The sequence below is a fragment of the Cetorhinus maximus genome, chromosome 4 (genome assembly GCF_964194155.1).
Source record: "Cetorhinus maximus chromosome 4, sCetMax3.hap1.1, whole genome shotgun sequence".
NCBI classification, from domain to species: Eukaryota; Metazoa; Chordata; class Chondrichthyes; order Lamniformes; family Cetorhinidae; genus Cetorhinus; species Cetorhinus maximus.
This window is the reverse complement of record NC_135882.1, coordinates 133360114-133374082: the sequence shown is the minus strand read 5'-3', so window position 1 is coordinate 133374082 and position 13969 is coordinate 133360114. Positions and strand designations below refer to the sequence as shown.

Genomic DNA, 13969 nt, shown 5'->3' with positions numbered 1-13969 from the left:
GCCTCTCCCCATTCTTCTGATCAAAATGAATCACTTCACACTTCTCTGCATATAACTTTCATCTGCCACTTGTCAACCCTTTCCACCAACCTGTCTATGTCCTGTTGATATTTAAAGTTATTATCCTCACAGTTAGATGTCTGAACAGTGTAGCTTGGTGCTCATTAGTATTGATTACATAACTACTGAGCCATTTTTTATCTGCTGCTCAGCCTGTCCTTATCCTAGTGCTGCCCCCCCTCTCCACCTTGAGCACTAACTGGCTTACACTGTCTAACCTTGCACCACTCAGTGGACAAAACGTCTACTAGGTCTTGGCTGTTTTACAGTTTGGATGGGAAAATTGAGCTCCCCTAAAGGCTTACTAGGTAATAGCATCTTCCATTGTGTAAAGCCTAAATGTGACATATTTGATCCCCAGCTCAGCTGGCTTACTGCAATTTATTTCAACTCAGACAGTAGTTACCCTGATTTAAAGAGAAAAGGGGGTAAAAATCAGCCAGGGATTCTCACTGCTGGGCACAATCCATACCTGTGTCCTCTGGTTACCAACACACCTGCTAATAAAAACTGTTTCTCCTTTTTTTTTAATTCATTTACAGGATGTAGGTGTCGCTGACTGGGCCAGCATTTATTGTCCATCCCTAACTGCCCTTGAGAAGGTGGTGGTGAGCTCCCTTCTTGAATCACTGCAGTCCCTGTGGTATAGGTACGCCCACAGTGCTGTTGCGGGGGGCGGTTCCAGGATTTTGACCCACCGACAGTGCAGGAACGGCGATATATTTCCTAGTCAGGATGGTGAGTGACTTGGAGGGGAACTTCCAGGTGGTGATGTTCCGACGTATCTGCTGCCCCATCCTTCAGAATTTTGAACAGCTCTATTAAATCAATCTTTAACCATCTCTGTTCTAGGGAGAACATCTCCAGCTTCTCTCATCCTTCCACATGGCCTTCACAACCGTGTGTGTGTGTGTACGTGTGTGTGTACATGTGTGTGCATGCGTGTGTACGTGTGTGTACATGTATGCATATACGTAGCGCAAGAGATTGGGTGCGAGAGTGTGTCTACATACCTGTTACAGTGTGCACATCGGCTGAAGACAGGATCTGTACTGGTGAAGAGGGGTGAAAAGGTCATTTATAGGTGTTTCTCAGCCTGATTTAATTTGTATGTACAAGATAAATAGGAACGAGGAAAGCTGTTTTTTAAAAATTCTTTCTTGGAATGTGAGCATCGATGGCAAGGCCAGTATTTTTTTGGCTCATTCCTAATTGCCCTAAAGAAGGTGGTGGTGAGCCGCCTTCTTGAATCACTACAGTCCATCTGGTGTTCGTATGCCACCAGCCCATTCATCCATCCAGACTCCATACTATTCCGACCCAGCTCTCCATTGCAGCAATTGATTCATCAACCATACGGGGGCTTTTTTTTTACCTCTGCTCCCTACAATTCCAAGTCTTGAAGAAGACATTCCTGACATCAACACTAAATTCATCTTTCATAATTTTGAACCCATGTCTCATTATCTTCCTTTTAATTTGTTCCAGTGGGTCACATTCACAAAGCCATCCTTAGTTGCCTTAAGAAGATTAAGGGCCATCCACATTGTTTGGGACTGGAATCACATGTAGGCCTAAGCCAGTTGGTGGTCGTAGGTTCCCTTCCATGTCATGGTGTGGGCTGAAGTAACATTCTGAATCTATGCTTATATTACTTACTATCTATCCACCATTATAACAACGTGTCTCAGGTGTCTCTATTCCTGTCTGAAAAGCCCACGTTTCTCTAGACTTTCATCCTAAGCTGAATTCCTGACACTGTGAACCTCTGCACTGCATCCAGAGTTTGAAAATCTCCCTTGTTTCTCAACAACCAGAATTGGATACAGTTGGTCTGACCAGGGCCCTGTACAGTTTGATCATTGCGTCCTCTGATTTATATCCTATTGTTTTGGTGAAGCAATCCAACATCCTGTTGTCTGTGTTGATTGTTACTCTGTGGTCGGACATGTTGAGTGTCGAGTCTGCTATGACTCCAAGATCTTTTTCATCTTCATATATTCTTGATATATATTAATGATTTAGATTTGGGTGTGCAAGGCACAAAACAAGAGAATACAGACAGACTTCAAGAAGACATAGACAGGCTAGTGGAATGGCAGATGAAATTTAATGCAGGGAAGTGCAAGGTGCTACATTTTTGGCAAGAAGAACGATGAGAGGCAATATAAAATAAAGGGTGCAATTCAAAATAACATTCAGGAGTAGAGGGACTTAGAGGTATATGTGCACAAATCGTGGAAGATGGCAGGGCAGGCTGAGAAAGTGGTTAAAAAGCCTTATGGGATCCTGGGCTTTATAAATCGAGGCAGACAGTACAAAACCAAGGAAATTATGATGATCCTTTATAAAATGCTGATTCGGGCTCAACTGTAGAAATGAATCCAATTCTGGACATGACACTTTAGGAAGGATGTGGGGGTGCAGAAAAGATTTATGAGAATGGTTCCAGGGACGAGGGATTTCAGCTATGTGGATAGATTGGAGAAGCTAGGGCTGTTCTCCTTGCAGCATAGAAGGTGGAGAGGAGATTTGGTTGAGATCTTCAAAGTTATGAGGGGTCTGGACAGAGTAGACAGAGAGAGAAAGTATTCCCATTAGCAGAATGGTCAAGAACCAGAGGACACCGATATAAGAAAGACAAAAGAACCTAGGGTGACATGAGAAAAGGCTTTTTTATGCAGTGAGTGGGTAGGAGCTGGAATGTACTACCTGAGAATGTGGTGGAGGCAGCTTCAACCGTGGCTTTCCTAAGGGTATTGAACACACACCAGAAGAGAAAAAATATGGGCATATGGCAGAGGAGCAGGATTAGCCAATTTGCTCTTGGACACAACAAGCTGAATGGTTCGTTCTGTACTGTAACCTTCTACTGAGTTTACATCTCAAAGCTCATGTAAACTGGGACCAGAAAAAATGACCATGGATGTGGTTGGATTCAATTTAGAACACAAATGGCTCACTAATGACCTAGAGGGAATGGGACAACAACAACAATTTATATTTACATAGCACCTTTAATGTAATGAAACATCTCAAGGCACTTCGCAGGAGCATTATAAAACAAAGTATGACACCAAGCCACATAAGGAGATATTAGATCAGGTGAGCGAAAGTTTGGTCAAAGGGTAGGTATTAATGAGTGTTTTAAAGCAGAAGAGCAAGGTCGGGAGAAAGAGCGGTGTAGGGAGGGTATTCCAGAGCTTGGGGCCTAGGCAACTGAAGCCACCAACGGTGGAACAATTAAAATCAGGGATACTCAAAAGGCCAGAGTTAGATGAGAGCAGATATCTCCGAGGGTTGTGGGTTGGAGAAGATTACAGAGATAGGGAAGGGCGAGGCCACGGAGGGATTTAAAAACAAGGCTAAGAATTTTAAAATCAAAGCATTGACTCAGAGCTAATGTAGGTCAGCAAACAGAAGGGTGATGGGGAACAGGACTTGTTGTGAGTTTAAAAGCTCCATCAGCTCTACCTAGTCTGGCATTTTCTCTGTGGTTGACTCTTGATGCTTTCTGAACTATGTTTTTTTTTATAGCCTCCCAGGAAAGTCTTTAATGATTTTGTAAAGTACCTCAAATCACAGGAAAAATCAAAAAACATGAAACCGATATAAAAGACCACGGCCTGCAGTACAGGACACCAACATCTGAAAAGAGAAAAGATGATACAACTACAAGAATTTGCATTTGTATGTAAGCAGCAGTTAGCTGACTCAAAAGTTTACTTTAAGAGCTATAGATTGTCACAGAAAGAAAAGGCTGATTAAGTTCAAGACCTTTGATATCCTCAGAGAGAACATGAATTGCTTCTTGATTTCAGTACAGTGAGGATGTGGAAAGGAGGAAGGAGGACAAAAGGAAGAGAGAGAAAGGACAAGAGAATGTAGATTCTAGGCTGACAAGGGATTCAAAGGGTATAGATGGTGGACAGGAAAGTAGAGGTCACAATCAGATCAGCCATGATCTTATCAAATAGCGGAACAAGCTCAAGGGGCTGACTGGCCTACTCCTGCTCCTAATTCATATATTAGTATTCTCGACAATGTATTTAGAAATTTAGGAGGAACAAGAGGAGAAAAGTTTGGAGAAGAACCAATTGTAACATCGTTATGAACTCTGGAATTTATAAGACGGTTATGTTTTAAAATGTCTCATTTCACTTAAGCTACTATTTCTTCTGTTCCTATGTTCCTACGATTAAGTACAATTCGGAATTCTGGAGGCACCCCAGCTTGGACAGAAACCAATGTGGTCTGGTTGCCGTGGGGGTAAAACACAAACAGAAACCTATTGAAGTCAAGAGACAGTTTTCACACTTGTGCACAGTAAATCACGGAAAGGGGACAGCTGTTTTGTGAAACACTGGGAGAGTGATAAAGCAACTACTGCTGTGTGGAAAAGCAAAGCAACTATGCTGTGAAGAGCAGAGAAGGACTGTTTTGTGTTAACAAACAAGCAGGATGCTTATGAGAGTTGGTTTTATGTTCAAAAGGAAAGGGACAGAACTTCTTGGAGATTTAAGGAACAAGGAGTGACCGAGGTGGGCCTTGCTGGTGAAAGTCAGATGTGGAAGACTCAGGCTAAGTGGAACAACTTTCGAAGGCCACCAGACGTTTCGACCCAGCATGGCAGGGAGAAGTGAGCCTGTTGGAGTACTGAAGTAACTTTGGACTGGTTCTAGTAATGCTACAGATCTGCCAGAAGTGTGGTGCACAGCGAGAGAGGTTGTAAGACGTATCTTGATTGCATTTAGTTAGTTAATGGAGAAGTACCTTTCTTTAGTTCAAAGTATTAGTTGCCTACTAATTAATGTTTAAATCGATTTTAGTTTGTTTATTACAGTAAACATCTTAAAATGTAAAATCTTGTTTCTCACGTGTCGGTGCAGACTCGATGGGCCGAAGGGCCTCTTCTGCACTGTGATTCTGTGATTGTCCTACAATTATTTCATTGGTCATTTGGGAAATTTATCTCTTTTCAAAAGTCATCAGTCCCAACAGAGATTGTAACAAACTACGGATAAAATTGAGAGATAAGAAAGTTTGAGATCTTATTTGCTTTAAAAGCCTAAATTATGCCTCACAATCTCACCAAAAGCCCAGTTGTTGCCTCTTCCTCTCAAGCCAATTAAAACGTTTGACTCTCTGAATGACCTTTAACAAAATACAAAGGTTATGTCAGTTTAATTGCAACTAGTGTAACAGGGTTTACAGTGCAGCTGGCTTTAATCCAACAATGCTCCATCTCAAAGGGCAGTACAGAACCCAACAGTTACCCCACCCACATCTCAGCAACCTATATCAGGAAACTGGTGCCAATCATTTAGCATCATCATAGAAATTACTTCTAATGCATTAAACACAGCAGTGTTTTTCAGTCCAAGCAATTTCTTGCAGCTTGTTAAAGTGCGATGACCTTAGTGATATGACTGTCATTAGAACCTTTCATGATTTCTGCAAACTTGCATCAGGCAGCCTTGCCACCTCCAATGAGAGCTATAGGGCAGAATCCAGCATCCCGCAGAGGCGGGTTTGAAGGTGGAACTGGGAACAAAATTGGAGATAAAGGTGCCAGGTAGGCATCCTGCATCGCTCCCACCTCCCAGCAACCTTGCCAGAGGCGGGTGAACTTCAGGAGTGGCTACCTGCCTGGCACTGGCAGGTAGCCAACAATAAGAATTAAATGCCTAATGGAGGGGGAACTATGAGAACTTCACCAGGATCTTGCCAGGGTTGGAGTGAATCCCGCTGAATGGGGAGTCTGGCAGTTCCATGGAAGTGGCCTCCCAGCAGGAAACCGGAGACTCCATGTCCCAATGACAGGGCTGTGTGGATGAAAGGCAGCACCTGTGACCAAAACAAACCCTCTGGAGGGCTTTCCCCTCCACTCCAATGGCCCTACTAGCTTCAGGCTTCTTTATTTTTGGAATTTCATTCACACTTCTGACGGCGTTTCTATTTTGAGGCCCCCAGCTACCTGAGAAGTGACCAGCTCTCCTGTCCATACCCAGTTGTGGGCCCTCTGATTGGGCTACAGCCTCAGGAGCCCGCCCATCATTAATTGGACACCAGACACGGAGGTGGCCAATTAGGGGGCTGTCTTCTGGAAGATCACGTCAGAGAGAACAATCATTCCCATGCAGGGTCAGGGCCCAAAAATGCACCCAATGCCTGAAAATATTCTATTGGCAGGAGATTCTGCTCATAGGGTACAGTAGCCACATGGTCCTGGGACTGGACTAGTAATCCAGAGGACCTGAGCTCAAATCCCACTGTGTTTAGCTGCAAACTTTGAATTCACATAAATTGGGTAATTTGTGGATTGGGTGCAGAACAAATTTGACACTGACAACATACAAGAAGGGACCATACCAACCCTACATGTTGCACAAGACTCACACCATCTTAATGTCCTCAAGATAAATTGGGATGGTCAGCCTCGCCACTGTTGTCCACATCTCAAGAACACATTTTTAAAAGAGTTGTTAGGATATTCTGGTTGTGCAGCGTTCTCACAGCTAGGCCCAGTTCTTTGCTCATCCAACATCCACACTATCCTGCACAGAGTAACAGGTATTCAGAAGTGGTAACATTGGCTTGAGGGCTCTGCAGCGCTGGTCTAGGCTTCAACCAGTAACACCATTGTCTCTTGGGTAAACAAGTTGTGAATTCTAGCCCAACCTCAAGACTTGAGCAAATAATCTAAACTGACACTTCAGTGCATTACTGAGAGAGTGCTGCACTGACAGATTCCCACTCTGCCTTTAGATAAACACCAACCACCTGCATCTGTAAAGTGCCTTTCACATAATAAAACAATAAAGTAAATACCATAAAAGATACTTGAAGATGACCAGGAGAGTTCTCAGTGTCCTGGCCAACATGTACCTTGCAACCAATACCTAAAAGAGAGATTATCTGGTCATTTATCTCATTGCTGTTTGTGGAATCTTGTTTTGTGTAAATTGGCTGTTGTTTGTCCTACATGATGACATTTATTCTCAAAGATTTTTCATTGAACGACCCCTTTTCACATGGATAACTAATCATGGACCCTCTCCTCCATCTAAATTATAATGTTATTAAATAAAACTGTTGCATATGAGATCATTTTAATAATGCTTTTAAGAAAACAGATATTCACCGCCAGATAACAATGAGATGAGTGTGTCAGCTTCTCACTACAGAACCTGTCTATCCTTGTCAGTGCATGGAGAGAGCAGCAGCCCAGAGACAGCAGGAGCATAGGGGAAGCTGATCACAGAGAAAGCATTAGAGGTACAGGAGAAGAGCAGGAGCACACCTCCAAGCACACCTCACTTGCTTACTTTTAACCACCCTGCCCTGGGTGATTGCCTATCTGTAAAGCTGTCATGAATCCCTTGCAAGGTCTCTGGGACATAAAGGGGTCCATGGACTCCAGTTCAAGAATCACTGCATTACAGTAGTGGCTTCTAGAGTATTTCACTGACTGTGAAACACTCTGGGACATTTAGCAAATACATTGTATAAATGCAAGTTTTTTGTTTCTTCTAGATCAGCTAACATCATCAGCTGCGACCGAACTTTGAACATTCAGAGTCTGCTGTTGGGGCATTCTGATGTTAAGACATGCTAAAACCATTGGTTGTGGTAAATATTTATCAATCATACTTAATCCACAAGAGGAACTTTCATGGAAAACTCAAATATTGAGTTAAGGAAATTGTTACATACCCAGTCTTCACTTCTTGAAGCAATCTCCTCACTACTTTGGGCTCACTGTCCACACACAGGGCACTCAGCTTCCCATCATATGTGTAGAATGGATATCTGCAAGAAGATAAACCATCTCATTTCACCTAATCAAAATCCACCCAAATATTCCACCATATTGTACACACTGGAAAAACTGGTGGATTAGCTTCAACAAAGTGATAACAATCCCCCTGGATTAGGAGTAGTTTGGGAAAAACTGTTCCCACTCATGGAAGGATCAAGACAAGAAGGCACAGATTTAATGTAATTGCCAAAAGAAGCACTGGAGACATGAGGAAAACCTTTAGACATGAGGAAAAACTTTTTCACGCAGCGAGTGGTTAGTATCTGGAATGCACTGCCTGAGAGTATGGTGGAGGCAGGTTCAATCAAAGCATTTAAGATCGAATTGGATTAATATCTGTAAAGGAAAAATGTGTAGGATTATGGGGAAAAGGCCACGGAGTGGCTCTAGTTAAATTGCTCCTTTGGAGAAGTAGCACAGACACGACAGGTTGAATGGCCTCCTTTCGGTGCTGTAATCACTCTGCAATTCTCTGGTTCTGTGAAGAAGGTCATGGGTTCAAGCCCCACTCCAGGGACGCAAATCGCCAAGGCTGACATACCCTGTAGTACTGACGGAGTCCTGCACTGTTGCAGGAAGGTTATGAAAGCAATAGTGGTAGGGGACTCAATAGTTAGAGACACAGACAGGCATTTCTACACAGGTGTGACTCTAGGAAAGTATGTTCTCTCCCTGGTTCCAGGGTCAAGGATGACACTGAATGGCATTTCTTGTGGAGGGTGGGGTGGGGGTGCAGGATGGGTAGGAGGAGGGTGAACAGTCAGAGATCATAGTCTTCATAGTCCAAATAGGTAGAAAGAGGGAGGAGGTCCTGCAGACAGATTTTAGGAAGCTGGGAAACAAATTTAAAAAATAGGATCTCAAAGATGGTAATCTCCAGATTACTCCCAGAACTTCTCTTGTGTTTGCTTACTGGGATTTTGCTGCTATTTCTGCTGCATCTCCTCCTGCCTGGGAAGTGGAGGGATCAGTAGTTAGAGCTCTGCGAGTGATAATGTAACCAAAGCATGAGAGTTGTGACTCCAGTAAGTACACTAAAATGAATGCCAAGAAGAGCTACTGTGGATTGGCAAGGGTCTGAGTTATGACGATTGACTGGAGGGGCCTGGGCTTTCATTCAAATACAAATGAGTTAGATTTCTTTCCAAATTAATATTTTGAGATACCATATATGATCATTTTTAAACAGAAATTTGAACTCCAGTTAATAGCTGAACGGATGACATAACAAGATTTCACATTTCAAGACATTTACTGTAACAAACAGACTAAAAGCGCTCTTGATTGAACACTATTTTCGTAGGCAACTAATAACTTTAAACTACAGAACAGAACCTTTAAGACAACTGAGAAAACATACTGGGCCAAATTTCCATGAAGAGGCAGTCACCATTGGATTGCCACTACGCTCCTATTTTTTTAAACTAAGATGCAGCTCTGCATTTCTGCCCTGGGTTTCTGAACAGGGCCTCTTTAGAAATGTGGAGTTTGTCTGTTCTGGGAGTCCTCCTTCGTAGTGCAGCTTTGTCAGAGGAAACCAAACCACGCCCCTTTTTACGGCACCAGCTGTCATCTTTTGGTAAGTCTTCATTCACTAACACAATGTAAAGCTTTGGGACATTTAAATCGCTTTTCAGTGTTAGTGAATAAGTCTGAGTGAGGGAAGTGGGTAGGGTGGTAGGGTGGATAGGGTGCCAGCTGGGTAAGGTGGCAGGGTAGTAGGTGAAAGCATGGGTAAGGTGGTACACCCTCAGTAGCTCTTCTTGGCATTCATTTTAGTACACCTACTGGAGTCACAACTCTCATGCTTTGGTTACATTATCACTCGCAGAGCTCTAACTACTGATCCATTCACTTCCCAGGCAGGAGGAGATGCAGCAGAAATAGCAGCAAGATCCCAGTAAGCAAACGCAAGAGAAGCTCTGGGAGTAATCTGGAGATTACCACCTTTGAAGTCCTATTTTTTATATTTGTTTCCTAGCTTCCTAAAATCTGTCTGCAGGACCTCCTTCCTCTTTCTGCCTATTTGGACTATGATCTCTGACTGTTCACCCTCCTCCTACCCATCCTGCACCGCACACACACCCCCACCCTGCCACCGCCAGAATGCCACTCAGGGGCATCCTTGACCTTGGAACCAGCAAGGCAACATGTTATCCTGGTGGCAGGGTGGATAGAATAGTGAGGTCAGTTTGGGAGTGAATCGGAGGGTCGGAGGGAGGAGTCAGTGGGTACTTGGGAGGGTCATGAGAATAGTTGGAGAGTTGGGGGGGGGGGGTGCGGGGGAGGAATGAGTCAGGGGGCATAGGGTCAGGGTCCCATAGCACATGCTCCAGTGTATGTCCGGTCTCTGATCATCCAGAGACAGGAAGGTTTGGGCCACTACATGGTATAGTTCCACTGTCCATTAACAACACAATCAATTCTCCCTAAATCAGTCCAAAATGATTCTGAGCTCCCAAGGGATCCCAAGGAAAGGATCTTTTCCTTTCTCAGCCTGGAAACTTTTAACTCCAGAACTGTTTTTCACTGTGAGTTTTCCTAAAGGCATTTCTCTCTAGCTAAAGATAGGCAAATCTTCCAAACTCGTTTTAACTCCTCACAAATTTGGTCTTTCCAATCCAAACAGGAGCTCCCACCTGCATTCCTGCGTGGCGAATCACAGAAACCTTTGACCTCGAGCTGCTCTCTCTCTTTTCTGGAATCTGGCAGACTAACAATCTTAGAAACTCTTTTCCTCTAAAAGCTCAACTCCATGGCAATGTGAATCACATGGACTTTGTACCCAAGTAGAAATGATGATGTTATCCTTGAATCCCCAATTCTCTTTTACCTTGGAAGTAAATTGACAGTTTAAAGCACAACTGTTTACAAACTAACATTCTCAACACTTTTCTGGGGCTTTGAGACTCACAGGGCAAAATCTTGTAGGGACGATGAGTGTCTTGGTCGCCAGCTGGATAGGCGGCAAAAGCCCCACGTTGCCTCTTTTTGGGAAGGCGTGCCGTATTTTGTTTCACTCAGGCACTTGACAGGCCAGCAGTGTGCCTTTCCCTGGGATCAAGGACCCAGGGGGCGGAATCCTGCTGGCTGAGAGCTGACGGACAATCAGAGGCTGGTAGCTCCATTGAATAGCAGTACCACCAGGGAGGCTGCTGCTGGTACAACACCTACCCAAGGCCAATAAGTACTGTGGCTACAAGAGCAGGTCAGAGGCTAGGGCCGGGATTTTCCGTGCCACCAACATCGGGAGTGTTTGGTAGCGTGAGTGGACAATATGGTGATAAGGCCAAAACTTGGTTTCACGATGTTGTGAAACCAGTTTGCGATCATCCACTCTGCCCGCCACCGGACGTCGGGAACTTCATTGTAATACATCAGCATATCATTATAAGGCCAGTCCGCCAGACTCATCACCCACTGTTGAATCGTCCGCCCACGTCAGCAGGAAAACACACCGACCTGTTTCACAACAGCATGTATAAGGCATGCACCTGGCGGGCTGCACATTGCACAGGACTACAAGGTTTGTTCGCCTACCTTGCTTCGGTCAGCACTCACAGTCATCAGCGTTGGGCTTCACAGACAGCACCACATCACTTTTAGGGGGGCTTACGGGCAGGTCTCTACCTACCAAATCAGCCATATGTGGGCGGCTTTTCAATGGCTGCAGGGCAAGGTCTTGCTTGGGGAAGGTGGAGAAGTTGCCTCAGGCAAGGGAAGAGGCTGCAGGACGAGAGCTGTACTGGGGAAGGAGGGTATCCCAGGGTGTGTGTAGGGCACATGTTGATCTGTGGCAAGTGGCCTCAAGATGGTGAGGGCTGAGGAGGCCGTCTCCAGAGGAGATGAGACCAGATGGACATGTGAGGGTATGTGTGTGAGAATGGGTGGTGATGTCCCTTGAGCTGGCAGTGAGTGAGATGCCAGTGAATGTGTGATGGGCTTGAGTGTGAGAGTTTAGAGTGATGAGATGGTTGCCATACCCTGGCTGCACAGGTGAGATCATTCATCCTCTATCTACATTGGATGGCCAACCTCTTCTGTACAGCATTGGCACAGATCACCACTGCCATCGCCTACCAAGACAGAGTGGTAATGTAGCTCCCCCTCCTGTGGCCAGAGAGGGGTTGGAGGACATCACAGCGGGCCTCCATGGCATCCAAAAGGCACTCGAGCATTGCAGTCTTCTTGCCTTTCGGGGCCATGTCTTCTTTGCTACAGTCCTGGGCTGGAAGCACTGAGCGCGGCTGTACTTTAAATGTGTGATGAAGCGGCGAGGTGATGGCTTGGCAGGCAAATAGGAACCTGCTCACCATGGAAACTGCATGTTTCCCAGGAATGCAGAAGTAATGTGGCGGGTTTGGAATGCTACGCCACTTAATGCAAATCTGAGACTATTGTGCTGTTGAATCTTTTGGTGAGTAGCTCACCTCCTGACTCCCCAAAGCCTGTCCACTATCTACAAGGCACAAATCAAGAATGTGATGGAATATTCACCGCTTGCCTGGATGAGGTGATCCAACACCGGAAACGACAACGACAAACCCAGCCCTATCAATCCCGCGAAGTCCTCCTTACTAACAACTGGGGGCTTATGCTAAAATTGGGAGAGCTGCCTCACAGACTAGGCAAGAAACAGCCTGACATAATCGTACTCATGGAATCATATCTTACAGATCATGTCCCAGACACCACCATTACCATCCCTGGGTATGTCCTGTCCCACTGGCAGGACAGACCCAGCAGAGGTGGCAGCACAGTGGTTTATAGTTGGAAGGGAGTTGCCCTGGGAATCCTTAACATCGACTCTGGACCCCACGAGGTCAAACATGGGCATGGAAATCACCTGCTGGTTACCATGTAATGCCCCCCCACCCCCTTCAGCTGATGAATCAGTGCTCCTCCATGTTGAACACCACTTGAAGGAAGCATTGAAGGTGGTAAGAGTGCAGAATGTACTTTGGGTGGGGGAGTTCAATATCCATCACCAAGAGTAGCTCAGTAGCATCACTACTGACCAAGCTAGTTAAGTCCTAAATGACACAGCTGTTAGACTGGGTCTGCAGCAGGTGGTGAGGGAACCAACAAGAAGAAAAAACATGCTTGACCTCATCCTCACCAACCTGCCTGCCGTAGATGCATCTGTCCATGACAGTGTCAGTAGGAGTGACCACTGCACAGTCCTGGTGGAGACAAAGTCCTATCTTCACATTGAGGATACCCTCTACTGTGTTCTGTCACGAGAACATGAGATAGATTTTGAACAGATCTAGCAACTCAAAACTGGGCATCCACAAGGTTCTGTAGGCCATCAGCAGCAGCAGAATTGTACTCGTACACAATCTGTAACCTCATGACACGGCATATCTCTCACTCTACCATTACCATGAAGCCAGGGGATCAACCCTGGTTCAATGAAGAGTGCAAGAGGGCATGCCAGGAGCAGTACCAAGCATACCTAAAAATGAGGTGTCAACCTGGTGAAGTTATAACACAGGGCTACTTGCGTGCCAAACAGCATAAGCAGCAAGTGATAGACAGAGCTAAGCGATCCCACAACCAATGGATCAGATCTAAGCTCTGCAGTCCTGTCATGTCCAGTCGTGAATGGTGGTGGACAATTAAACAACTCACTAGAGGAGGCAGCTCCACAAATATCCCCATCCTCAATGATGGAAGAGCCCAGCACAGCAGTGCAAAAGATAAGACTGAAGCATTTGCAACAAACATCAGCCAGAAGTGTTGAGTGATTGATCCATCTCAGCCTCCTCTGGAGGTCCCCAGCATCACAGATGTCAGTCTTCAGCCAGTTCAATTCACTCCACGTGATATCAAGAAACGGCTGAAGGCACTGGATACTGCAAAGGCTTTGGGCCCTGAAAATATTCCGGCAATAGTACTGAAGACTTGTGCTCCAGAACTTGCCGTGCCCCTAGCCAAGCTGTTCCAGTACAGCTACAACACTGGCATCTACCCAGCTATGTGGAAAATTGCCCAGGTATGTCCTTCTACACAAAAATCAGGACAAATCCAACCCAGCTGATTACCGCCTCATCAGTCGATTCTCAGTCATCAGTAAAGTAATGG

At 45.1% G+C, this 13969-nt stretch overlaps 1 protein-coding gene across 1 annotated transcript in view; it reads right to left on the bottom strand.

Moving 5' to 3' along the window:
- LOC144679907 (tubulin delta chain-like) overlaps nucleotides 1-13969 on the bottom strand; it is an 89869-nt gene that overhangs the window by 48084 nt on the left and 27816 nt on the right. Inside the window, exons 3-4 of the mRNA XM_078540864.1 lie at nucleotides 7777-7872; nucleotides 5153-5214 (exon numbers count right to left, since the gene is read on the bottom strand). Of these exons, the coding sequence (XP_078396990.1) occupies nucleotides 5153-5214; nucleotides 7777-7872 (158 nt within the window). The remainder of the gene's footprint in view (nucleotides 1-5152; nucleotides 5215-7776; nucleotides 7873-13969) is intronic.